The following is a 27842-nucleotide window of genomic DNA, read 5'->3' as shown; positions in this document are numbered from 1 at the left end:
ATAGGACTGCAAGCCAACACAGCACAGGCCGTGTTGGACTGATTTACATCTCTACCATAACCCTGCCACCCGATCAAATGGGTCAATGGTCCAACCATCTAGATTGGACAGTTTTTGAATTTTACTAATACCAGACCCAAAATCATGGTTAGGTGACAGTTCGAATGGTTCAACTGATTGGGTCAATGGCAGGTTGAAAACACTGCTTTGGACCATTTAATTTGGATTGGTCCAATTCAATTGGACTTGATTATATGGATGTGGGATGGATTGGGTCCAATCGACCCATGTCCGACTGGATCAGATTGGACCAAATCCAGTCCAATTGACACCCCTATGAAAGTACCCTTGTATTTCAAGTTGGATTGGAATTTTCAGTCCTAATTAGATAGATTGGGCTTGCGTTGAAAATCCAACGCAATTGAAAGTCTGGCAGCTTAGGCCCAGAGCCTAAACAACTCCCAATCCCAAACACCACACATTGAAGTTGCCTATTGCTTGTTGAAATTAAAACTAGAAAAAAAATGTCGATTTTTTTCGAAATTTCTTAGTACTATACATGTATTTGGCATTTCCAACAGTCATAAATAGATATCCAGAAAAGCAACCACGGGATAAACTTATTTGCGAAGGTGTCCCAAGACAAATTTCTAGCAAAACAGTAGGAAAGTGCTAGGAGTCTCTTCCAGCTGAGTAGCCATATGCACAATCTTTTACATAATCCTTACAAGTTAAATACAGTCAAAGAACTATCATAAGCGTAACATAATACAAGAATCTCAAAAACAAGTTCCCTCCCATTCTGTTACTGCAGTTGATGGCCGTCTGCTTTTCTCTGGAAGAAAAATGACCCAAGAAAAACAGCAATGCCAGTTATTGCAATTGTAAACACTAAGCGCCTCCGTGATAGATCATGTGGTTGTCTTCTTCGAGCATCTTCATCTCTTTCAGATGAATTTGCGTTCCTTAAAATCATAGAACACACATTCTGAATTAATCATAATGTTCTACAATTTTAAATATTTTCCAGTGAGTATTAAGGAGAATTATGAATCTTCAGACGACAAGAACAGATGCAATGCACTAGTGACTAGCATTAACCAGAATGCTTGAGAATTCCAACTACAAGCTGGATCACATTTGATGATTTTTTTGGAAAGCATATAGGCAGGGAAATCTCAGCATTAGCAGTTAGCAGGATGGAAATTTTCACTCTGAGCAAGAAGCCAAAAAAAAAACAAATATTGGGTGCTATAATTACCAGTGGGTCCCAAACTGACAAAAAACAAATCTGACTGATACTTCAATTATTCCGTCTTTACGGGACTTCCCGCGCACAAATGCAGTCATGTTGAAGTCTCCCCAGTGCCTAACTGCCCAAACCAGTAGAAGCTTGGGTTACTCTCACAAGGTGCATCTTGGAATAGCCGACCAACTAGGTAAGTTAGGTCCATGTACCTATGAAAATCCACACGACACCATGACCATCCCTACTATTGAACATTTGAACTGAACAGAAACTCAATGCAACTTTGCCCAACTGCCCATCCCAATAGTCAGTTCCTCCAACAAGGTGCTTCTAGGAATATGTGGTGAGTTGGGTCCATATACCCATGGAAATCCATTTGAGACCATCATATCTACTGTTGAGTGTTGTTGAACCAGACAAATTGGAAACCATCAATTTATCCTTCAACTCACGAATTTCCTTCATCCCACTTGATAATCATACTTCCTGAAGCTCCTCAAGAAGGTAGAACAACCCCCATCCTTGTTCGCTTCCAAATGGCCTGCAGACAGTAGAACAACCCATTTCTTGTTATCTCCGGTTATTGATAGATTTGACAGGAAGCTGTCGATGTGGAAATCATAATACTTATCAAAACGTGGTAAACTTACTCTAATTATGAGTGTCTTGTCTTCACTCCTAATTTATTACCTGTCTTGTCTCCGGTTTTGGTAAATGATGTTGGAGATTCAGCAAAGAGAGGAGCAACCTCTGGAGAAGAATCATGGCAGATAAGTATGGGGCCACAAATCTGGGGTGGGACTCAGGTCCTGGCCTACATCCAAGGGGATGTGTCTTGTGGTTGTGGAGTAACATTGTCTCTATTCTTCCTGACTTCTTGAAGGGGATTGGATGCAAGGTTGGCAAGGGTAATCACTTCAAGTTCTGGCTTGACAAATTGTGTGGGGACATTGCTTTGAGTGAGAGGTTCCCCTCTCTCTTTGATATTGCATGGGATAAAGATGCTGCAGTTGAAGATTGCTTTGAATCAGTGAATGGTGAGATTATTTGGGGCCCTACTTTCAGAAGAAATCTTAATGATTGAGAAATTAGTCCACTAGCATAACTTCTAAGTCATATTCATGGTTTCAAGCCCAACCCACAGTCAGATGACGAAAGAATATGGTCTTGGGAGATGTCTGGTAAGTTCTCTTCTCAGTCCTACAACAACCTTGTGATTGGTGGGGATAGAGACTTCCCTTGGGCTGTAATCTGGAAATACTATGCACCCTCAAACATTGCCTTCCTGGTTTGGACTGCAGCACTCAATAAGTGCCTGACTACAGATCAGCTGCTCAGAAGGGGATGCAACTTCCTAGCATCTGGTGAGATCATTGAATCCTCTAATCACATTTTCATTCACTGCTGCAGTTTTTCTCATCAGCTTTGGGAAATGGCTTTATCCTGCTTTGGTGTTTGTTCTTGCCTGCCTGTTTCAGTCCTTCCGCTTCTTCAGGGGTGGACTATCAAGGGTTTAAATGCAAGGCACAAGCTGCTTTGGAGGATTTTTCCAGCTGCTATCCTATGGGCTCTATGGAAGGAAAGGAACAGCCAGATTTTTGACAATCATTATAATGATATAGCTTCAGTCAAGTACAAAGTTTTAGGTTCTCTGTGTTCTTGGTTAAGTATACAAAGAGCTTTTAATGGTGTCCAGCTTTTATCTTTTTTGCAAGCTGGACCTTTTTTTAACTGATCTCTCTTAGATCTTTTAGTAAATTCCCAATGTACAGGCTCTCATTGAACATGGGCTGTTGTATTTGGCTTTCTTTTTGCAATACAATACTTTACATTTTTCAAAAAATAATCAACCTTCTGCCCACTACCCTTGGTTTCTTGCAGCACGATAATGTCCTGCATCCTGGTTTGCTTGTTTGATGATATTTATATCTAGGCATCCTTTAGGTTCCGTACTCATTCCATGGCAAGTTTCTGATCTGTGTCGCTGACCTGACTTAGTCCAGGTTTAAGGATGTATATTTTGTCACCAAGAATCACCCACACAGCCACACACCAGTCTTGTCACTTCTCATCCATTCTACCAATACCTATTGCATCTGAAGTGACATTTCCCTTTCATCCTTTGTCATTCTATCCCTGCAAATTACCCCTATTTGGTTGGAGTCTAGCCAGTCATTTGAGTTATCAAGGGATCAAAAAGTGTAGATGAATCAGCTAACTGAAAAAGAAAGTACAAAATAACCTATGCATCCTCTATAATAATATCAAAGATGGACAAAACATCCATTCTAAACACATCTTCAAATTCTAGGTAACCAATCAACCTGTCCAAAATAGAAGATCTGCTATCAACGCAGATTCTTTTGTTGTCTTGTTTAGTTTCTTCAAATGTTCTTCAGTTTCTCCCTCCAAATTACCCAGCAGATTCCCCAAAGAAGTATACAAAAATTCTCATTTAACTGTTTCTAAGAAAGGGTGACCAAAGAGGGAAAAAACATCTAACAAGAGAGTGAAGGATAAAATACTGACCCCTGGAACAGTGCAAAGAAAAAAGATCAAATAAACTGTCATTGAATGAACAAATGTTGAACATCTTCTTTGGGATTATAACAAATAAAGCAGACTAGTCATGCAAAAAACTCAAATATTCAAATGATAATCAATATGGTGTCAAGGAAGAAATGCCATGCAAATGCTTCTGGTCTAAATGAAATTGGAATGACCCAAATACTTCTAACCATATAGAGATCTGCCTGATTTCAATCAGTGCTTTGTAGAATGATTAACTATAAAGTTTAGTTACCAATAAAAAAAAATAAGGATTAACCATAAGGCAACTGTTTGCGCGCTACTTCCACCAACCATATTGTGTGCAGATATTATGGGTATTCCTATACTTTCATTAGTTGGCTACAAAAGGACGGAATCACAGACCTGTATTTTATGATGCCAGAAAATGGTACATTCTTGGGCCCTTGTTGAAGAGGACACAATGGTCAAGCATGGATACAAACTGAGACTAGTTTTTAGTTAGGTTTTTTGTATATAAAGGTCATTACCTAATGTTGGTCCCAGCTATCTGGGGTCTTAGGATAGGTAGACTGGATATGGTCCTAACCTTTGGCATTTGTTTTTTTTTTTTTTTTTTTTTTTTCACGAAGTAGCTGCTCTTAAACTTGAACTATTCTTAATCAATGTTGACATGGTACAGATAAAATGCAAACTAATCCCTAATAGAAAGTTAATCTGTCAGGAACCAGCTTAGATTGCCAATACTCAGGACTGGCTTAGTATGACTCTCCTTGATATGGTGTAGGAATACCCAAGGAGGAGAAAAGCTTGGCTGTTTGGAAAAAACAGCCTGAGCTGTTTTGAAGCTTCCAGAACATGACATGTTACCCCACTTAGTCCTTTATTTGTCTTAATCAAAAGAATGTTCATTGCAATTACTCTTTTATCCCACACCCAAGCTAATGTGTCGTACAAATGAAGCATCAAAAACAGCCCAGGCAGTTTTTTTTTTCAAACGGCCAAGCCTTCCCCCCCCCCCCCCCCCCCCCCCCCCCCCCCCCCCCCCCCCCATCCACCCAATAACAAGCTTTATGTCACCTTCAGCCTCCAATTGAAGAGGCTGAGAAGAAGTGCCCAATCAAGGTTGACAGATTAATGATAACAGTTCAGACCAGTGGAATTTCCTTCTCCTATCGGACCTGAGTACGCGGTATGCCATTATAATCCTCTCTTCAAGTTAACAAACTGCTCCTCCTTTGCCCAACCCTTCTAGGCTTCCCAGAAGAATATATCAAGAATGAGTTTAAAGAAATACAGTGAAGGTGGAGGTCACTGTTGATAGATGGAAGGGCCATGTTGAACCATTCAATGATATTGATGGTGAAGACTCAGAATTTCTTCCCTATTTTCACCCAATATACTACTCTAATTGTCATCTAGTCAATTGTTGATTGACACAATGTACTAGTTGAAAAACAGTTCACTTGATGTATGGGACTGTTTGAGATTAGATGCAAAACAGCAAAACAGCAAAACAGCAAACAAGAGAGGAAGAGAAGAGAGAGAGCTGCTGCAATGAGTGTTAGAGAATGAGAGGTTCGAACATTACCTCTCTCTAACACTCTAAACATCTTATTAATAAGTTAATCTTTGACAAATTACAGAGAGGCCCTTGAGTGAGCAGGAAAATACAAAAAACAGAATATTACAGAGTATGGGCCCAGAATAAGGCCCACAACAGAGAGAAACATAAGATAACATAAAATGACAGTCTATGGGCCATTCGGCCCATCTTCTCTACACTCCCCCTCAAGCTGAGCATAGATGTTAATCATGCCCAGCTTGCCAGTGTCATGTTGAAGCCTTGCCTTGGAAATGCCCTTGGTGAGAAAATCTGCCAATTGTCCTTCAGAAGTAATGAATGGAAGACACACTTCACCGGAGGAGACTCTTTCACGAATAAAGTGTCTATCAACCTCAATATGTTTGGTTCTATCATGTTGTACCGGGTTGTGAGCAATGTTGATGGCAGCCTGATTATCACAGTACAACATCATGGGTTTGTCATGATCTACCCCAAGTTCTTCCATTAAGGACCTTAGCCACAACAATTCCGAGACTCCATGTGCCATGGCTCTATATTTTGCTTCTGCGGAGGATCGAGACACAACTGTTTGTTTCTTACTCCTCCAAGAGACAACATTACCAGCCACCAGACTGCAATACCCTGAAGTAGATCTTCTATCATCAATATTTCCAGCCCAATCAGCATCAGTATAGGCTTCAAGTTTCAGATGACCATGTTTGGCAAATAGAAGTCCTTTTCCTGGAGAGCCTTTCAGATAGCACAAAATCCGTTCTGCTGCTGCCATATGGGTATCTCTAGGAGCATGCATGAACTGGCTAATGCAACTGACAGCATACGCAATATCTGGCCTAGTCATGCACAGGTACAAAAGCTTCCCAAGAAGTCTCTGGAAGACTCCTTTGTCTTCTAACAAAGTTCCATCCGAAGCTGAAAGTTTGTGACTCATATCAATAGGAGTTGCAGCTGGTCTTGCACCCAATTTGCCAGTTTCAGACAACAAATCAAGGACATATTTCCTCTGGGAAATAAGAATCCCATCCCTGGATCTGGCAACTTCTATGCCAAGGAAATATCTCAACTCCCCCAGATCCTTAATCTCAAATTCTGTACGGAGGAAAGACTTAAGGCCCAGAATGCCTGAGGCATCATCACCAGTCACTATAATGTCATCAACATACACAATGAGATACACTGCTAGAGACCCACTTTTCTTCACAAAAAGAGTATGATCTGACTGTGTCTGAACATAGCCGAATTTAACAAATGCAGCTCTAAATCTCTCAAACCAAGCTCTAGGAGATTGTTTGAGGCCATAAAGAGATTTCTTCAGTTTACATACCGTTCCTTGCATATCTTTCCCATACATTCCTGGAGGAAGACACATGTAGACCTCCTCATGTAAGTCACCATTCAGAAATGCATTCTTTACATCTAACTGATAGAGAGGCCAATCAAAGTGAGCTGCCAGAGATAAAAGAACCCTCACAGATGTCATCTTAGCAACAGGGGCAAAAGTTTCCAGATAGTCAATCCCATATGTCTGTGTGTAGCCCTTTGCAACAAGTCTGGCCTTGTACCTCTCAATAGTCCCATCTGCCCTGTATTTAATGGTAAAAACCCACTTGCATCCAACTGGATCATTCCCTTCAGGCAAATCCACCACCTCCCAAGTACCATTTTCATGTAGAGCATCCATTTCAGCCTGCATGGCATCTCTCCATTCTGGAATCCCAAGAGCTTCTGATACAGACCTAGGAATGGGGTTAGAAGCAACTGAAGAGAGGTAGGCACAATATGAAGGGGAAAGTAGGTCGTAAGAAAGGTGTTTGGAAATGCAGTGTGCAGTACACTTCCGCTTTCCTTTCCTAACAGCAATGGGGACATCAAGATCTGGGAAGGAGGATTCAAAGGGAGCTGAAGCAATACCTGTTATCTCATCTGTTGTAAGGGAAACCACTTGCTCATTCCTGGGTCTCTGCCTTTGATACACTTTGGGATTATGGGTAGGACGAGGAGGTAAAGAGATAGGAGCACTAGGACAAGAAGAATGAAGTGGCTGATCCTCCTTTGATTCATTTTGTGAGGATACAGATTTGTCAAGAGACTGAACTGGGACAGGAAGGGGAAGAGCAAAAACTTGTGACAGACTCTCCCCCTGTTGACAATGTCCTTCCTGAGAGGAACCATAAAAAGGAGAAAGTTCATCAAAGGTAACATCCATAGAGACATGTCTGGTGCCAGTCTTTGGGTCAAAACAACAATAACCCTTTTGTGTGGGGGAGTAACCAAGGAAGATGCATTTGTGGGCTTTTGGTTCAAACTTGTGTCTCTGCACACTTGGAATGTGAACATAATAGGTACAACCAAACACACGAAGAGGAATTGGGAAGAGATCCTTATCTGGATGAAGAAGACTGAAGGGGGATTTAAACCCTAAAACCCTGGATGGCATACGGTTTATTAGATAGGTAGCAGTAAGTACAGCATCACCCCAAAATCTTGTGGGAACATGTGAGGCAAATAAAAGGCTCCTTGCAACCTCAACAATATGTCTATTTTTCCTCTCAGCAACTCCATTTTGTTCAGGGGTTCTAACACAGGAGCTTTGGTGAATAACCCCCATGTCAGAGAGATACAAGGATAAGCTCTTCTCAAAATACTCTTTTGCATTGTCAGATCTGAAAACCTTAATTCTGGTACCAAATTGAGTTAAAACAAGCTCATGAAATTGCCTCACAAGTCTCGGGACTTCGTCTCGGGATTTCATTAAGTATATCCAAGTGAATCTAGAAAACTCATCAATAAACAGGATAAAGTATTTGTAGCCCCCCATAGAGGGTAAGTGGTAAGGCCCCCACACATCAGAGTGTACAATATGAAAAAGAAAAGAGGATCTTTTATTGCTCACAGGGTAATTTTTTCTACAATGCTTTGACAACTGACATGACTCACAACTGAGACTGGACACACTGACTCCCTTAAACAGTTTGGGAAACAAATGACTTAAAGCAGAAAAAGGTAAATGACCCAACCGACAATGACTCAACATAATTTGACTGACAGACTCTGAAGAAGTAGAACCAAAAGCAACATTCTTGGGATGATCAAAGCATTGGCCAGGGGTGTCAAGCAAGTATATTCCATTCGCTTCATGGCCACTCCCAATCACCTTCCGAGACTTCAGGTCCTGAAACACACAGTGAGAAGGGAAAAAGGTTACACAACAATCCAATGACTTGGTTAAGCTACTTACAGATAACAAGTTGGTATTTAACTTAGGTACATGAAGAGTGGAAGATAAAAGTAAAGAGTCTGTAGGCTTGACAGTTCCCTTGCCAGAAATGGGGGCAAGAGAACCATCAGCTAAGGTGATTTTGTCACGACCAGGAAGCAAATCATATGACACAAACAAAGTGGAAAGGTTGGTCATGTGATCAGAAGCACCTGAGTCAATGATCCAAGGGGTCTTGGGATTACCTGAGGTAGATGCATGGTTAGCAGAAGCCCTTATACCTGAGTGAGCCAATGCAGTGGTGGCTGGACTTCCATAAGGGTTGGATGATGAAGTTACACCTTCAAGCTGGCTGATCATCCTTCCAAACTTCTCATATTCAGCTTTCATGGCTGCCAATTGTGCACTTGCAGACTCAAACTCTGTATCTGTACTTGTGGCAGTATGTGCACTTCCTGTCTTTCTATTGTCATTCTTCTTCTGGAATCGGATAGGAACAAGACTGGGATGCAATTTCCAACACTTGTCCTTAGTGTGTTTCGGCTTCTTGCAATATTCACACACCACCTCCTTCTTTCCTGTGCCACTGGGAGCTCCTGTAACCCCTTTGGGTTTGATTCCCATATTTGCAAAATGATCATTGATACTGACCCCTTGAACCTGCACTTTCCTCCTACTTTCCTCACTGCTGACCAAAGCATATGCTTGAGACAATGAAACATCTTCCTTGGACAAGATGTTTTGCTTTGTAATGTCATATTCAGAATTGAGCCCTGTCAAGAACTCAAAGACCCTATTCCTTTCAACCAATTTCCTATATGTTTCAGCATCCTTAGGGGTATCCCATGTCACGGCCTCTATCAAGTCAATTTCTTGCCATATAGATTTTAGGGCTGAGAAGTATGCTGCAAGTGACTTCTCCCCCTGTCTTAGAATCTTCACATCACTTCTCAGTTTGTAAGCTCTGGCAACATTCAACTTCTGGGAGTAAGTTTCTGCAACACTATCCCAGATTTATTTAGCCAAGTTCATCCACAAGTAATGTTGGCTAATCTGTGGCTGCATTGAGTTCACAAGCCACCCAATCACTGTGTAATTCTCCTGCACCCATTTCTCATAAGAGGGATCCTCCTCTGGGGGAGCTTTCTTGCTCCCAGAGATAAACCCCCACTTTCCTCTACTGCAAATATGAATTTTTACGGATTGTGACCAGGCCAAATAATTGGTTCCATCCAATTTAACTGTAGTTACAACCAACAAGGAATCAGTTGTAGTTCCCAAATTATGTCCATATTCAGCAGTGCTCTTGTTCTCAATTTCTGAGAAGTCCATTATGTAACAGCTTCAACTAGGGTTTCGGCAAGCCTTTAAAAGTGATTTGATTTCAAAGAACTCAGATTGAGTTGAAACAGTAGCAAACACAGCAGCACACAAACTCAGTTCAGAACTGACAGCCGTGAGAACCAAGTTCGGTGGCAGCATTTTCAAAGAGAAGAAACCCTGATTCAGCCTTCAAGGAACAATCAGCAGGCCTCCAAACAATATGTATTCTTGGTTCCCAACAGTAATTTTCCAAGGAGAACAAAGAAAACAGTCCACAGTACCTAAGAGGACTTTTTACAAACAATATGTATGCAACAGTCAACACTTCACTATTAACAAGCAGAAATCACTTCAAGAACACTTTGTCTAGGTCCAAGAAGCAGCTGAACTAAAGTAGAGGCTTGTACCACTTAATTTAGATCAGTTTTTCAGCAGTTTAGAAGCCCAATAACAGCCGAACCACACTTCTAGAATAACCCAGAAATCAGTCCAGCAACAATGGGCCGAATGGAGGTGTGCTTTGAATGCTTTAACAGTCCTCCCAAATAACAAAAAATAACTCAGCAAAGAACTGAGAAAACAACTTACAGTATCTCTGGTTTGAACTTCAAACCAGGCTGAACACTTTGCTCTCTGAGCTAGCTTCGAAATCCCTTTTCTCTGATTTCAAATCAGGCTAAAAAACTTGCTCTCTGATTCCTCCTGGTCACCGAACCCTTCTCCAAGTGTATAGAAACTTGGGCACCCTCCAATGACCTCCAAGAACCAGGCGAATGACTGTAAACATTCAGCCCTAGAACCTCCTCATGCAGTTGGCTGAACTAGAACCACATGAGGGACACGCCAAGCAACGACCCGCTCTGATACCAAGTTGAAAAACAGTTCACTTGATGTATGGGACTGTTTGAGATTAGATGCAAAACAGCAAAACAGCAAACAAGAGAGGAAGAGAAGAGAGAGAGCTGCTGCAATGAGTGTTAGAGAATGAGAGGTTCGAACATTACCTCTCTCTAACACTCTAAACATCTTATTAATAAGTTAATCTTTGACAAATTACAGAGAGGCCCTTGAGTGAGCAGGAAAATACAAAAAACAGAATATTACAGAGTATGGGCCCAGAATAAGGCCCACAACAGAGAGAAACATAACATAACATAAAATGACAGTCTATGGGCCATTCGGCCCATCTTCTCTACAGTACTGCTCATGTACCACAAGATCTTTCCACTTCACGTGGAAGGGGAAAAGAAAAAAGTACTATAGGTTCCATCCACCTGGCAACAAACAAAACAAAGAAATGCTTCAGAGTATCTGAGAATTTCAGAAGAAATTAGCAAATGGAAACTTTTGTCACAAAGTTCCTTTTGATTGAAAACAAATCGAAATTTTATTGGTCATGGGGAAAGAGTGATACATAAAATTATAAATATTAAATGTGACCAGCACCACTTTCACAGATTTAGGCTAGCTCTCAGTTTCCTTTCCTCTATATCCTTCCTTTTTTACACAATCCAATTGACCCCTAGGTGAACCTTCCCCCCCAAAAAAAAGTTCTCTTTTTACTCCTTGTCCTACTAGAGCATCAGCTAGACTATTTACTGATCTCTGAATCCAAGTGACGAGTCATCCTTAATTGCTTTGTCAAGTATCTCACTTAGTGTCTATATTCCAAGACCCTAGAGCCAACCCACTACCTTCCTGAAGTCCCCTACCACCACAATGTTCAAGTAGTTGAGAATATCTTCCAATCTCATATCATGCAGTAATGCCTACCGTTTTTCCTTGTAGAATTCCTACATCCAATTGGTCAAAAAAGATATTCACAATGTGTTCTAGATTGTTCCTGAAATCTCATCCAATGACCAACTCTCTTTTTTTTGATAGATCATCCAATGACCAACTCTCCAAGAATTCTACAACCATCAAAGTTTAATTTAATAAAATTCGGCAGAAGGGATCCAGTTTAAGATTACTGTGTGTCTTGTTATTCAAGAACCTGGAATACCCTGCAATCCTCTAATAATATCATTCGTAGGGGGTGAAGATCTTCATTAATTGTGCCCATATGAGCCACCTTCATGAATATGTGTTTTATCACAACCCTTTTTTTTTTCTTTTTTTATTTGGAGGGAGGGGGGGGGGATTTCTTTGTATGTTCTTCCATTTATCTCTTCCTAGACTGTCCAAATGATTGCTCACCTAGTACATCCCTATAGGATCTTCCCCTCTCATTGGTCGGAAGAAAGAAAGAAGCCATGAAAAGATTGCCCATATTCACTGGAGGTGTTGACCTACATTCAGATAGAGAAGAGAGTAACTCCCAGCAAACAAAAAAGGATAAGAGATTATGAAATGGAAAATGGTTTCAAAACTTTCTTTGCATGGAAAGCATGTGTTGTTACAAATGCCAGTTGGGTCTTAGTTTTTACGAGACCCATCCAAAATGCTTTTACCAGTCCAGAACACCAAAGAGGGGAGAAAAAAGTGACCGCTTACACACTTTTCCCCAATTGTAAAGTGATCTTTGAATCTCCAGCTCTTATAGAAAGTCCTTCATAATCTTTTTTTAGTTTTAGACATAAGGGCCTTCAACACATTTGTAGGTTAGAAAGTGGAACTAATCAGGGCAATACTGCTACCAAGAGAGAGGTACTTCTTTCCATATGCCAAGAGCTTTTAGTGAAAACTAGGTCAAAACAGGGGTAAAAAAGAAAATAGACAACTAAATGATGAACAAAAAAATAAACAATCTAGTTCTATACTTTCTTCATTTTAGTTTCATTTTCTTAGGCTATGTTTGGTTTGAAGGAAAATGTAGGGAAAGGTAAGGAAACCTGTACAAGATTTGCAAAGGTTTCCCTACTTTTTCCTTCAAACCAAACAGCCTTAAGAAAATAGAAACCCATGAGGCTTAAGCCTCACAATCTAAAGAATAAAGATCACAGCACCTTCCCAAATGCTTCTGTTTTTAATCATTGATAAGAAGCTCAAAATGAGAAAATTCCAAGTCTTTAATTGAATAGATATGAACACATTGTGGAATAACCTACAAGATGCAACCATTTGACATAAAAGATTTGTTCCAATTACCATTAATCTATGTTTTGCATGACCACATGTTGAGCTGAAGAAGTAGATACAACAGAAACATGAAAGATGAGTGGCCAACATTTTAGGGGAACAGGTATTGAGTTAGATTGAAGAAATAAAATATAAACATGTGGTCCTCATTTCTACCACCATTGCACCATGAAATGTCTCAAGGAGAATAAAACAATAAATTAGAATATACTTCAACAGTTTTATCATAAATATGAAGAAATCCACTTGTAGAAGACTAAATGCAACAAAATAATACTTATCTACCTGGAAGGTCCAGCAACACTATTTGAACTAACATGACACCTGGTTTCATGGCCACTTCGCTCACACAGCCTAATGTACCTGCCACAGAGATGACAATATTCTGTCCGATTGCCACATACTTCCTGAAATTAAGGAATGCCAATTCAACCAGTGAATGCTATCAAGACTCAAGAATGATCTTACTTCAACCCAATTTACCAACAGGTTTCTACCTGATGCTTGAAGAGATCAACTGCAGGCAAAGGGAATTCACAATATTCACAAGTGACAATCCTTTGGGGGCAATTTTCATCTCTATGGAGAATTAATATTTCACGATCTACCGTCTCACTGCATAGTGAACAAGATACCTGCTTCCCACAAATTCAAGCATTCAACCACAAATATATGGCGTGATATTTTTTTATCAGTCAATATACGAGTAATACATACATATAAATATGCATGCATGTATCTATTTGTATGAATATGCATATCTTTCAACATGTAAACTTCAAAATCAAACCATATATCACTAATATGCATGACTCAAGAATTAAAAGATGGTAAGATTTCTCCAATGGCAAGTTTCCTTTTCCTGATCACCACTTTAGCAGTGACTTAAGTTTGAACAGCAAGTAAGAATAAACCTAGACAGCCTGGAAGAAGTTGGATTGTCTGGTAAGAGGTTGGAGAACAAGTACAATTCAGGAAGTTCTCAGCCTGGTAATCAATCTTGACACTTCAGCTAAGAACTTGATGACCTGTTTGAACAAGAATGACAGAGGTGGGAATTTCATTTACTCCAAGAGCTTCAACTTATTATAAGATAGCATCAATTTTTCAGAACACATTCAAATTCTCAAAGGCTAATGTGGTGATCTAACTGCTATTGGTAAACCAGTAAGCAATAGAAGAAAAGTTACCTAGATTTTGAATGATCTTTAACCCCATGCTTAAACTCCTTACTGCTTTGTAAAAGGAAATTATTCCCTCTCTAGTGTCATGAAACAAGGATCTCCATTCATAACTCTGAAGGACAAGTCAATCCAAATCAAAACATGACTTTCTATGGCCAGTACCCAGTATTCCAATGGTGAAAACAGGAGTAGGTGTATATTCCATAAAAACTAAAACGGTTACAAAGGCAGCAGAATCAGGAGACTTCTCCAAGGAACATGGAATCCCAGAGACTGGACAGCAACAAGATCAGGTTGAGCATGCAAAAGGACAAAATAAGAAAAATAAAATTATTGGTTAGTCGTTACCCCCATCCACATGTACCCCATATGATGTGGATACCTACTGGAATCCCACCAAAATTTGCATGATTTGTATTTGTCTTCAATCATCATTCCAGAAAGACCTTCTTCCCTTCCAAATCACCACCACCACTTCCTTAGCCTAACAGGTACAACATCCTTAAGTTCTGAAAATCCCACTACCCATCATCTCCAGTCTACATAATTATTGCCTTTTTAACTAAATAGAATTTCTTTTTAACCCTTCACGCCTGCTTTTAATTTCTTAAATATAGCCTTGTCCTTGGTTCAGAGAGAGAGAGAGAGAGAGATGCCATTTAAGATTGACTTTTTCAATTTCTGACATCAGTGTATGGATATCATAAATGATTTGTCAAGTTGTTTACTCAGGCAGAATTGATGTTGGAGATACAGGGTCAGAGCATCTATCTCTTCTAAGCATGTGAACCTAGAGGTAGAAGGAGACTCAGAAATAGTCATTAGCTGGCTGCGGATTGGTGCATAGGGCCTTTGACAACTTCATTATCATGTTCAAGAAACCAGATCTTTGGCTCTTTCCATTCCCTTCTTTTACTTGGGTGATTTCAAGAGTCAAAGGTTCTCAATTTTGCAAGTGAAGAAGCTAGAGGGTTAGCATGCCTGCATGCAAGAACAGTTTGTAGTGGACACAACATACATGGAAAATGCTTTCCTATTGAAGGCAGAGAGTAGAGACAATTACAAGGTCTAACAGTAGACCAAAACTGTAACAAATTTTCGTTTCTTGAAATAAAATAATAGATAACCTATACTTAATAAAAAAAGATAAGGATGAATTAAGAACTAGAAAGACTATTGATCTTAGCCCATGAACTATAGCGTTAAGTCTCTCAATAAATTAGCTCATTTTAAACTAAAAGATATTTTAAACTAATTAAAAAGATATTATATGTCACTGAATAAGAGAAAGAAGTTCCACTCTTGTTGAATATTCCTGAATCCTGACCTATGAACCTGGAGCACAGACAATAAAACTACCCAAGAAGTTACTGAAGAACCCACCAATCCTTGATGGCCCCAAACTGCCAAGAGAACAATTATAAAAATTGAATTTGATGGTCCCCACACTCTTGGGGAGGAGGGCATCCTGAAGAAGTAAGAATCAATGGGGTGAAGCAAGAGATCACCATTCTCACATGTAGTAAATCAACCAAAATACATATAAAAACCTGCACTTCCCGAAGCCCAATAGTAACTTTATATGGGCCATCTCTAAAACCTTGTCTTAGGAAAAATTAAAGGGCAGCCCAGTGCACAAAGGCTCCCGCGGCCAATGCAAGGTCTGGGAAGGGACATATGTATGCAGCTTTACCCCTGCACATACAGAGAGGCTGTTTCCAAGATTTGAACCCTGGTCACCCAGGTCGCAATGGAGCAACCCAGCCATTGTGCCAAGGCCGACCCTTGTCTTAGGAATAACTGAAGCCACAAAAAATTTGGGAATTCCTCTTATCCAAGATCAACCAAAGAAAAACATGCATCATACATCTCCATAGGATTTTCCTGATGGATAGAGGGACAACTTTACCAACCCCAAAGAAAGTGAACAGAAGAGCAAGTGCTTTACCTTCTCAGTTTTAAGGCAGAAGATGCAAGCTTTAAGATAGTCTTAAGTGCACTCTTCTCCTTAGAAAAAGGTCAGATGCGTTCACTTTCTTGTGAGAAAGGGTTGGATCCAGCCAACTTGTGGGGCAGCAGGGACTTCCCACAGGCCACAGCACTCTTATAAGTGTTGGATCCAGCCCACTTATTTAATTGCAAGGGCTTCAAAATTCAAATAAGGAAGCAGAGGAAAAACAGATATTACATTCAGGACTCCAATGTCTTAACATCATAGGTCTCCAAGACAAACCTCACAGAAAAGAAACATCAACATTTTCAGCATCTCTTAAAACCTACCTAAACATAACTCCAATAACACCCAATTTCATCACAAGGCTGGAATCTTAGTATTCCTTATTCATGAGAAAAATCAGTGGCAGTCAAAGAAGGAAAAATTTAACCATTCTACAAAGCCTCATTATTCAAATATAATAGATCTACTCTTTCCTAGTTGTTACGAGATTATAGGTTGTAATTATAGGCTGTAAATATGTAGTATTAGCCCAATTAGGAATAGCTTGATTATAGGAATTATTCTTTCTTTGATTTTCTTCCTATTTTAGTATCTACAAGGCTGTATGATTTTCTTCCATTTTAGTATCTGCAAGGCTGTATGATTTTCTTCATTTTTTAGTATCTACAACGCTGTATATATATGTACTATTTTCTCAATTGAAAGATATCAATTTCTTCCAATTCTTGTTCTATCACATGGTATCAGAGCTGGAGACACCAATTCCAGTCTGAAATTAATTTCTGGTTTTCTTCCCTTTGCTGCCCAAGTGAGCAGCTTTGAATTCCGTACGTTGCCCAAGTGAGCAACAGCTGCGATCTCTAGGTCACCCATTCCGAGTGACATCTGCATCTCACCGCCTCTACCAGTGGAAGCGGAATCCCCAGATCGGCCTACCCACTTTCACCGGTCTCTTTTCTGACGATCACCTCAACCTCGGTGTTACTCCTGTGGTGTTTGTTTGCCCATCAAGAAAGTCTTTCTTCTCTGTTCTTCTTATACAGTTGATATTTCAGTGCTGCCAGTTGTGATTTCTTGCTGTTTGGGTGTTGCATCTGCTGTCGATTCTGTTTAAGTGTGTTTTATTGGCTTTACTGGTTGTTAAAAGTTTATTTTCTTGTGTTTATGATGGCGGTTGAACAAAAGAACTTGGCTATGCCTAGTGTTATCCCCATTCTGTCTAAAATCACTGAACAAAAACTAAACGGAACTAATTATTTAGACTGGAGTAAGACTGTTCGTTTGTATTTACGGAGTATCTCTAAGGACAACCATCTGACTAAGGACCCTCCTACTGATGAGACTTGCACTGAATGGCTAAGGGTTGACGCTCAATTGTTTTTGCAAATTCGTAATTCTATTGAGAATGAGTACGTCGGTCATGTCTCTCACTGTGAGTTTGTAAAAGAACTAATGGAATATTTGGCTTTTCTGTTCTCTGGTAAAGAAAATATTTCCCGTATTTTTTATGTTTGCAAGACATTCTATCGGGCTGAATAACAGGATTAGTCTCTTCCGACCTATTTCATGAATTTCAAACGCACTTATGAGGAATTGAACGCCTTGTTACCTTTTAGTACTGATATCAAAGTTCAATAGACTCAACGTAACAGATGGCTATTATGAGTTTTCTGGCTGGCCTTAATCCTCAATTTGATGGTGCTAAGTCACAGATTTTGTCTAATCCTGAGATTACCTCTTTAAAAGAAGTGTTTACTAGGGTCCTTCGTACAGATACTAGTTCCCATACCTCACCTGTACAACAACCTAGTGCACTTGTCAGTCAGAATAGTGGATCAATTGGCCGGTTTCGTCCTCAGAATAGTAACAGAGGTGGCAGTAATAGTAGTCGGAATGCTGGAACTCAGGCCACAGGGGGAGTAGTTTGCTACTATTGTCATGAACCAGGTCACACTAAAAGGACTTCCCAGAAATTGCTAAAGAAAAACCAGAAGTCTTCTGGGTCTCAGTCAACTCATGTTGTAACTACGAATGATGCTCCTCATCCATCGTTAGATCAGACCATTACAATTTCTGCAGATGAGTATGCGAAATTTACCCAATATCAAGAGGCATTAAAGAACTCTTCTCAGTCTATCACTGTCCTTGCTGAGTCAGGTAAAACTAATACATGTCTTCTTTCTTCTTCCTCTCAGTGGGTCATTGATTCTGGTGTAACAGATCATAAGACAGGTAATCCTAGTCTCTTTTCCACTTTCCAATCACACACTTTTCCTTCTTCAGTCACCTTAGCAGATGGTTCTATTTCTTCTGTCCTTGGTTCTGGCACTATCAATCCCACACCAACACTTTCTTTGTCATCCGTATTAAGTTTACCAAAATTTTCTTTTAATTTGGTATCTGTTAGCAAACTCACTCGTACTCTTAACTGTTGTATCTCATTCTTTCTTGATCATTGTCTGTTTCAGGATCTTATGACGAAGAGAATTATTGGTAAAGGATGAGAATCAGGAGGTCTGTACATTTTGGATACCCAGGAACCCCGGACCATTGCCTGTTCTAGTACTTTATCTCCTTTTGAAGCTCATTGTCGGTTGGGGCATCCATTTTTACCTTTGTTAAAGAAGTTATGTCCTCAGTTTTATGATGTATCTTCTTTAGATTGTGAGTCTTGTCAGTTTGCAAAACATCATCGTCTATCGCTTGTTTCTCGAGTTAATAAAAGGGCTAATCATGCTTTTGAGTTAGTACATTCAGATGTTTGGGGACCTTATCCCATTATGTCTAAGACTGGATTTCAATATTTTGTTACCTTTGTGGATGATTTTTCTCGTATGACTTGGTTTTATTTAATGAAATCTCGTTCTGAGTTGCTTTCACATTTTAAAACATTTTGTGTTGAAATAAAAACCCAGTTTGATGTGTTTGTACAAACATTGCGAAGTGATAATGCCAAATAATATTTCTCTGATTCCTTTCAGACTTACATGGCTCAGAATGGAATTATCCATCAATCATCTTGTGTTGATACTCCATCTCAAAATGGAGTGGCTGAGAGAAAAAAATAGACATCTTCTTGAAACTGCCAGGGCTCTTTTATTTCAAACACATGTTCCTAAACAGTTTTGGGCTGATGATGTTTCTACAGCGTGTTTTTTGATTAATCGCATGCCCTCCACTGTTCTAAATGATCAAATTCCATATAAGATTCTGTTTCCTAATAAATCTTTGTTTCCTGTTGAACCTCGTATCTTTGGATGTTCTTGTTTTGTTCGTGATGTTCATCCACAGGTTTCCAAATTGGACCCCAAGTCATTAAAATGTGTCTTCCTAGGATACTCTCGTCTCCAAAAAGGGTATAGGTGTTTTTCTCCTCTCTTGAACAGGTATCTTGTGTCAGCTGATGTTACATTCCATGAACATCTTCCTTTCTTTACCGCTCCTACACCTGTGTGTCCACAAGAGGATGATGATCTACTAGTGTATCATGTCACAGGTCCAGACGCTAGTGTTGTTCCAATACCCCCACCACCACCTTCTCAACCAAAACCACCTATTACTCAAGCCTATTCTCGACGACCTAATCCTCCTGTGACAAGTCCGGCACCGGTCTCTTCTTCGTCATCGGATCCAATGCCCAGTGATATTGATCTACCTATTGCTCTTCGGAAAGGTAAACGCCAGTGTACTTATCCAATTTCCTCTTATGTTACCTATGATCGTTTGCCCTCTACTTCTTGTTTGTTTGTTGCCTCTCTTGATTCTGTAGGGATTCCCAAATCTGTTCACCAGGCCTTATCCCATCCTGGGTGGCATGATGCCATGCTTGAGGAAATGAATGCCTTGACTGAGAATGATACTTGGGATCTGGTTGATTTACCTGCTGGTAAGAAAGTGGTTGGATGCAAGTGGGTCTTTGCAGTCAAATTTAATTCTGATGGATCAGTGGCTCGCCTAAAGGCTCGCTTGGTGGTCAAAGGCTATGCACAGACATATGGAGTGGACTATTTTGATACTTTCTCCCCTATGGAAAAAATGACTTCAGTTCGATTATTTATTTCTCTGGCAGCTACATATGATTGGCCACTTTACCAGCTTGATATTAAAAATGCTTTCCTGCATGGAGTTCTTTAGGAGGAGGTTTATATGGAGCAACCACCTAGGCTTGTTGCTCAGGGGGAGTCTAGGAAAGTTTGTCGTCTTCGAAAATCGTTGTATGGACTAAAACAGAGTCCTCGAGCTTGGTTTGAAAAATTCAGTCAGGCAGTAGAGAGGTTTGGGATGAGGAAGAGGAAATCTGACCATACTGCTTTCTATAAGCAGTCCACATTTGGCATCATTCTACTTGTTGTATATGTAGATGATATTGTTATCACTGGGAGTGACACGAAGGGAATCTCATCCTTGAAATCCTTCTTGCAGAGCCAGTTCAATACTAAAGATTTGGGGCACCTAAAATACTTCTGGGGATTGAGGTGGCAAGGAGTAAAAGAGGCATTTTCCTGTCTCAGAGGAAGTATGTTTTGGACCTGTTAACAGAAACCGGGAAACTGGGAGTCAAACCATGCAGTACTCCAATGCTTCCTAACTAGCAATTCACAAAGGATGGAGATGCTTTAGATGATCCTGAACGATATAGAAGATTAGTTGGAAAGTTGAACCATCTCACAGTGATTCGTCCTGACATTGCTTACTCAGTTAGTATTGTAAGTCAATTTATGTCCTCTCCTACAGTGCATCATTGAGAAGCCTTAGAACAAATCTTGTGTTACTTGAAAGGAGCTCCTGGACGAGGGATACTGTATCAAAATCATGGTCACAGTAATATTGAGTGTTTTTTTGATGTGGATTGGGCAAGTTCCAAGATTGATCAAAGGTCCACTACTGGCTATTGTGTTTTTGTTGATGGCAATCTGGTTTCGTGGTGGAGTAAGAAGCAAAATGTGGTGTCGCGATCTAGTGCAAAATCTGAGTATAGAGCAATGGCACAAGCTTCGTGTGAGGTTATGTGGGTTTCTCAACTCTTAACTGAGGTCGGTCTTAAAGTCTCAGTTCCAACGAAGCTATGGTGCGATAATCAAGCTGCGATTCATATTGCTTCGAATCCAGTTTTTCATGAACGAACTAAACATATTGAGATAGACTGTCATTTCATTCGTGAGAAAATTCAACAAAACTTGATCTCTACAGCATATGTGAAGACTGGAGAACAGTTAGGAGATATCTTTACAAAAGCCCTTAATGGAGCTCGGGTTTCTTATATTTGTAACAAGCTAGGAATGATTGACATCTATGCTCCATCTTGAGGGGGAGTGTTACGAGATTATAGGTTGTAATTATAGGCTGCGAATATGTAGTATTAGCCCAATTAGGAATAGCTTGATTATAGGAATTATTCTTTCTTTGATTTTCTTCCTATTTTAGTATCTACAAGGCTGTATGATTTTCTTCCTTTTTAGCATCTGCAAGGCTGTATGATTTTCTTCCTTTTTTAGTATCTACAAGGTTGTATATATATGTACTATTTTCTCAATTGAAAGATATCAATTTCTTCCAATTCTTGTTCTATCACACTAGTTAAAAATAATTATGTTAAGTATAAAAATAAAAAATAGAAAGAGTTACCAGCCTTCTATACAATGACCTTACATGTCTCCTTTAAAATAAATAAATGATAAAAATTGAGCCTTGTTGGTTCTGGGAAATAAAATTCAAGCTAAAGCCTTGAGTTCAGGTAAGATAGAAAACCACCAAACCAGTTACTTCTCTACCTTGCCATGAGTGACTCTGTGTGTACATTTTATTTCAAATAAAAAGAGAGTTACTTTCTTTTCAAATTCACCAACAGATTGAGAAAGGCAAGATGTTTAACCCTGTTGCAAAAGAATTTCAAGTTTACACTTTTAGGTGTGGTGTGACTCCATTCTAAATCAAACTTCACAGCCTAAATTTTCTTCTTTCTCTTTAAAGTTTTTGGATTTGGAGTTTCATGGATCTTTCAATGGACTCACAGTATCATGGATCTAACAACATGATAGAGGCGAAAAACATCAAAACCTATTGAAGAGTGGAACTGAAGCTCTAGATGTTGCTTCCCTCTGCTATATATTCCAATCTCCAGGAGTGGTATAGACAAGGATCATTCATGACAAGTTAACTTCTAATTTGGCAGTGTTCTATGGAGAAAGGAATGCCTTTCATTGTTTGGATCGTGTTTTGAATCAAGAGAATAGAGTGTAATTATGTGACTGTAGTTATCTTTATTCTCTCTTTTCTTTTCCTTTTTTTTTTTTTGAGGGTGGTCTCAACATGAGAAAAAATGGGCTCTAACCAACAACAGATGTATGTTTACATTTCCTGCATATAACGAAGGGATCTTGCACAAGTTACATATCGAGAAAAAAGGAATAAAATACTAAATGGTTAATATTGAACTATCAAAAAGATCTGCCAAATAAAATTATAAAAAGAAAGATTTTGGAAACAAAGATCAGATCTCATGGGCTTGAACATCACAGAGCCCTTACATTACAAAAGATCAAGGTGTAACATCCCATGATCCTCGGTGTTTGCGCTAAAACACATTTTGTGCTCTTGTTATTTCAAGAGTCCATGATGGACAAGGCCCATGATGCTAGTATTTCTCAACCAGCTCTACACATAAAACAAATATTTTTTATTGACTTAGTTGTATCCAGACTAGCTTTTTTTTTTATTTTTTTGGTAGAATCCAGACTAGCTATTGAATAAACCCAGTTTTAGGGACAAAGTGACAGTCTGAACAGCTTCAACCACTCAGTCTACACCATGTTTCATAACACTATATGTATACCATACAATTCCAGAAAAGAAAAAGCTTCTGCAATAAACCAACATACCGGGGCATGTGTATTGAAGTAATGTTCTTCAGCATGCCTTTTGGGTACCATATCTCCACAAACTTTACATTTTTCCAGATTCCGGGAGCAGTGTGCATAGTGCAAGTCAATATTTTGGGCTGGAATAGCTTTGCCACTAAAAAAAATATAAATAAATTGTCAATTAAAAATACTTCTTTGGTTACAAGAGAAGTTTTCCAGTAGAGCTCCTATATGGAAGTTGTTAAACCATAATCTGAAGCTGCAAGATATGCACAAGGTATTTGATGAAGGTGTTTTGTCATAAAAAAGAGAAGGGTCAAGTCGTCAAGAGAACACAAAAGGAGTAACTACATGTGGTAGCACTGACAAACATGTACTAATAAAAGAATGTAACAAGCGGGGAAAATGTATCAGTACAACAAAATCACTAGGGTCTTTTTTCAGAAATGAACTTTAAAGTTGCTAAATCTTAGCAAAACTGACATGATGACAAATCACCAGTGTCCAAATCATGCAAGTAAAGAAGATGCCCATCTCCACATATGATTATGCTAAACAAATCAACCATAAATTTTCTATGGAGGTTCACTCTACATAAAAAGGCAATGCAATAAGATTGTAAGAATTCAAACGCAAATAACCAGTGTTCAAATCATGCAAGTATAGAAGATGCCCATCTCCACATATGATTATGCTAAACAAATCAACCATAAATTTTCTATGGAGGTTCACTCTACATAAAAAGGCAATGCAATAAGATTGTAAGAATTCAAACGCAAATAACCAGTGTCCAAATCATGCAAGTATAGAAGATGCCCATCTCCACATATGATTATGCTAAACAAATCAACCATAAATTTTCTATGGAGGTTCACTCTACATAAAAAGGCAATGCAATAAGATTGTGAGAATTCAAATGCAACCCCACTAGTTGAAACCAGGAAAATGATTAATAATTGTGCAAGGGTATGATAACCAAAACGTCAACCATATCTGGCGCTGCTAACAAGAGACTACAATGTGGGCACAATCATAGAAATTCAGCACGCAGAAAAAAATAATGTAGAAGAAAAATACAAGAGGCATGCCAAGGTATAAACAAGAATAGCTAAGGATTTCACTCCAACAAAACTAGGTACTACATTGAACTTACACAAAACCCAGCTAATTCAGAAACAAATTTTGCCACAAAAGCAATCATTTACAAAACAAAAACAAAAAAAAAGAAACTTAATTCACAAGAAAGTGGATTTTCACAAGTAGATTGAAGATTACAACAAGAATTCCTCAAAATCAGGAATCCCCACATCAACTACAATAGATGTACAATATTAAAGGAAAATTGAAGATAAATTTCGCAATAGAGCTACCTCTTACCAGTGACTACAGATGCTTGTGATTTGTTCAGAAGGAATCGCCATGAAACTCTTTAAAAACTGGATAAAACGCTTGCCTCGCTAAAATGTTTCTGTGGGAAAAATAGAAAAATTCCGAAGAAATAAATGAACACGGATCATGCAAGAATGCAGAGGAAAACGGAAATCTTTAAATCGGATTGCAAGATATAGCAAAAGTACATTAAAAAAAAAGGGAATACCAAAACCTTGAATCGGATGCGTCCTCCGATGCTCTTCAATTCTGAGAAACAGGGAAGAGTCGATTCCTTTCACCTGTAAACATTAAATAATAAAGACTTCCAAGTTCCAACCAAACTTTCGTCCACGTTGTTTTATACGTACGTGCGGTGTGATTCCATAAATTCTTCATAGAGGAAAAAAAAAGCCAAAGACTCATTTAATATATATACCTTACAATCAGAATCTTTAATTTCTCAGCATCCAGATCATTGATATCACCCGACATTCTTTTCCAAATCTCAAGGACAAAAGATCTCAAACCCACTCCATCCAAGCGAGAATTCCATCATCCCTCAACGAAGCGGGAAATCTCGTCGTGCGGTCACTAATACGATGAGCAACGCGAATGTATTCTATTCTGTGCTGCTAATGCCTAATGGTGATCGGAAGATCAAGACCGTCCATCTCATCAGGATGAGTCGTTTTTATGATCTTTTCGTCAATATCAACCGCGTGGCTATGCTGTCGGGAAGACATGGCATGATACTGGAAAATCATCATGCGTTAGATCTCTATTTCAGTTAAACTTGCCACGTCTATAAGTGGGGCTGCTATCCAGCACCACGTGTCGGATAATGATCGAAGGATGTCGAGTTTGTCTTTAAAACAGTAGAATCGAGGGGCACTCATGCACCCTCATGTTATTGAACAGTTCAAATCTGCTCCCCACCCCCTCCACACAAACGCCCCATACATCGAGCGTCCGCCATCTGTTCATTTGCACGTGGTTGGCATTCCCGTGTGCGGGGCTAACGGGACGGCCGTTAACCCCAAAACTAACCCAAAACCCTCATTTCTACATTTCCGCCCCTTTAACCGATCCCTCGTACTTGAACTGTCCGTCCCCTGACCCCGTTCTTCTCCCCTTCATCCGAACTCTCCTTCTCCGGCACCAGCGACCGCTCCGGTGAGTTCACCTTAATCAGGTATTTTCCAACACTCATATTTTGAGGATTCATGTATAGATAAAATCTGTAACCAAGGCGGCAGGGACAGTTTTTTTTCATCAAAGCTGATGATGATGAAAAAGAAAAAGACAGATTTCATATCTACAATAATGGGATGCTAACAAGAGGCGCAAGTTAATGAAAAAGAATACTGATGATAGTGATATATAAATACACAAGTGTCTATAAGTTCCCTGTATTTTTTCAGATTTTGCTGCCTTCTTTTGTTCTTTTTCTATATAAGAGTTCTTGCGGCGTTGTTGTAAATACAATGTAGAGGCTCGGCTTTCAAGTATCAACCGGCCGGAACCGAGTGTTTAGGGTGCCAGAATAAGTGTTTATTCACAATATGAATGGAATGACACAACAGAATCACAGAATCGCTGTCTGTTTGTGAGATGTTAAAGGTCAATATATAATATATTCTTTGTGATTGCTGATTTTGAGGTACAGAGCTTACGGACATGACATACCAAATGCCTGAAAGCGACTCTGGATCGGATCCAAATTAGTTTCATACAACCGTCCCACAACCAGATCAACTTAACCAATCGGTAAACCCACTTTGGATCTCAGACCTCTCACCCTTCAACTTCAACCCACTATAGTATCGGCCCACACAGATACAAGCCGTTCGTTATTTGTAAGGTTTAGGCGCTTCAAGCACCTGAACGGCTGAACCTGAACGACAAGGTATCTGAAATGAGAAAACAAAATATTAGAGAACAAGGTTAATACCTGATCAAGGTGAATTTACCGGAATAGTTACCGATGCCGGAGAAGGAGAACTCGGGTGGAGGGGAAAAGAACAGGGTCAGGGGACGGCCAATTCCAAGCATGAGGGATCGGTTGAGAGGTCAGGGCTAGTTTTGGGGCGAACGGCCGTCTCGTTAACCCCACACGGAGGAATGCTGACCGTGTGCGAATGAACAAGTGTATGCTCAGTGTGTGGGGCGTTTGTGAGGCAAGAGGCGGTGGGGCGCAGATTTGAACTTGTTATTGAATGTCGTACTATGAAAGAAAGAAAGAGACGACAGGAGTTAAAAATAGGTTGGTTTAGCTAATTGTTTATATATTATTTTGGAGTACTCTTTAAGTTTGTTTTGACAATTGTTTAAAATTTCAATGTCATTAACGCCATTAATAGAAAGATGAAAAAGATTATTTTAAAAGTCTATTTTAATCGTTATTTTCTTTCAAATTTTTAAAATGAACCAAGAAAAAATAGGGTAGAATACAGATCGAGAGATTGAGAAAAGGAGTGTCTATCAGCTGTGTAACCGTCACAGGCGAACTATAGAATAGGGGAGGGCGGAGGCTGGGAGCTCGTCATTAGTGAACGTTGGAACAGGGGATGGCGCAACTGGCGCAACCATTGATTTTCTCAGCTATTGAGAACATATGGACCATCGATCGAGTGCCGACACATCATCTCTGGTTCAGAGAAAAGTTCTAATTCACCCACAAGAAACTTTGGTTTAAATAAAAACTCACATGATTATGTTGTCTCCCTTATTAGAGCAAATTTTTGCTCACACCGTTTCAACAGTCATTTACAATCTTATATTGAGAATATTTTCTCATAAAATAAAGCATATAAATACAAAGATATTCTCAATACAAGACAGTAAAAATAAAGGCTGTTCTAATGGATTTTGCCTTTAACTGAAGCGAACTCTTGTCTCCCCACGAACCCGGCTCCACCTGTCACCATGATTCGCAACCCCTTCCTTTTCAGCCCCAACGGTATCTTCCCTCCAAGATTTGTAGTCCCAGGGATGTGGTGCTCCAACTCATCCAAATCCTACTCCTTCCCGTCCACCTTACCATCCTTCAGCAGCTCAAATGGGTGCAACAATGAGCAAACCTTCATCGTCAGCAATGATATGACCCCACCAAGCTCACATGCCTGCAGCTAATACTAGTAACGCTACTATATTTGTTCTTACAACTACAAATAGTTTTGGTCTTGGTTTGTCTTCATATGAAAAGATGGAAAGTGGATCTGGATTCCCCTGTCAGGAAATACATCTACGGTATCGGGTAGTAATTGTGGCCAACCTTTAGAGGGGAGGAAGACAGTAGCATGAATACTAGGGTAGCGGTGACCATGCCGACCAAGATGAACATGAGACGTTGCTCGTGGAGCATGTAGCTAATTGGGCGAGTTACAGAGAACGTGGCTTCAAGGGCTTTGAAGAATACGTGTCCACCTGAGATTGTGTCTCATGGCCTCTGCAAATCAATTCCAAGGCCATATTTTGATTTCCCAA

The 27842-nt window shown here is 39.6% G+C and overlaps 1 protein-coding gene across 7 annotated transcripts; it reads right to left on the bottom strand.

Moving 5' to 3' along the window:
- Positions 1–564: 564 nt before the first annotated feature.
- On the bottom strand, positions 565–26710 carry LOC104588460 (uncharacterized). Of its 7 annotated transcripts, XR_016077680.1 has the most exons (10): positions 24793–26710; positions 24589–24655; positions 24363–24453; positions 23004–23139; positions 13482–13619; positions 13270–13391; positions 1900–2253; positions 1459–1790; positions 1262–1373; positions 819–965 (listed from the first exon to the last, which is right to left on the bottom strand). XR_016077680.1 is itself a non-coding variant. In XM_010246399.2 (7 exons), the coding sequence occupies exons 3-7, from the start codon at positions 24404–24406 to the stop codon at positions 806–808; spliced, it is 600 nt and encodes a 199-aa protein (XP_010244701.1). In that variant the 5' UTR covers positions 24407–24453; positions 24589–24655; positions 24793–25053; the 3' UTR covers positions 565–805. The 7 variants fall into 7 exon arrangements, 1 of the variants encoding a protein (XP_010244701.1); XR_016077681.1 differs by having other exon boundaries at positions 1262–1790; positions 24583–24655; XR_016077682.1 differs by having other exon boundaries at positions 1262–1790; positions 24356–24453.
- Between the last annotated feature and the right edge of the window lie 1132 nt (positions 26711–27842).

The sequence above is a fragment of the Nelumbo nucifera genome, chromosome 1 (genome assembly GCF_055504915.1).
Source record: "Nelumbo nucifera cultivar China Antique chromosome 1, China Antique-T2T, whole genome shotgun sequence".
Classification (NCBI taxonomy): domain Eukaryota; kingdom Viridiplantae; phylum Streptophyta; class Magnoliopsida; order Proteales; family Nelumbonaceae; genus Nelumbo; species Nelumbo nucifera.
This window is presented reverse-complemented; position numbering and strand designations above follow the sequence as displayed.

Bases quoted from the DNA above. Each gene is read 5' to 3' on its own strand.
- LOC104588460 (XM_010246399.2), bottom strand. From the start codon at position 24,406: ATGGCGATTCCTTCTGAACAAATCACAAGCATCTGTAGTCACTG. The intron at 23,140-24,362 runs GTAAGAGGTAGC...TATTTTTTTTAG, and splicing joins ACAAGCATCTGTAGTCACTG to TGGCAAAGCTATTCCAGCCC. The intron at 13,620-23,003 runs GTATGTTGGTTT...TGTGGGAAGCAG, and splicing joins ACTTCAATACACATGCCCCG to GTATCTTGTTCACTATGCAG.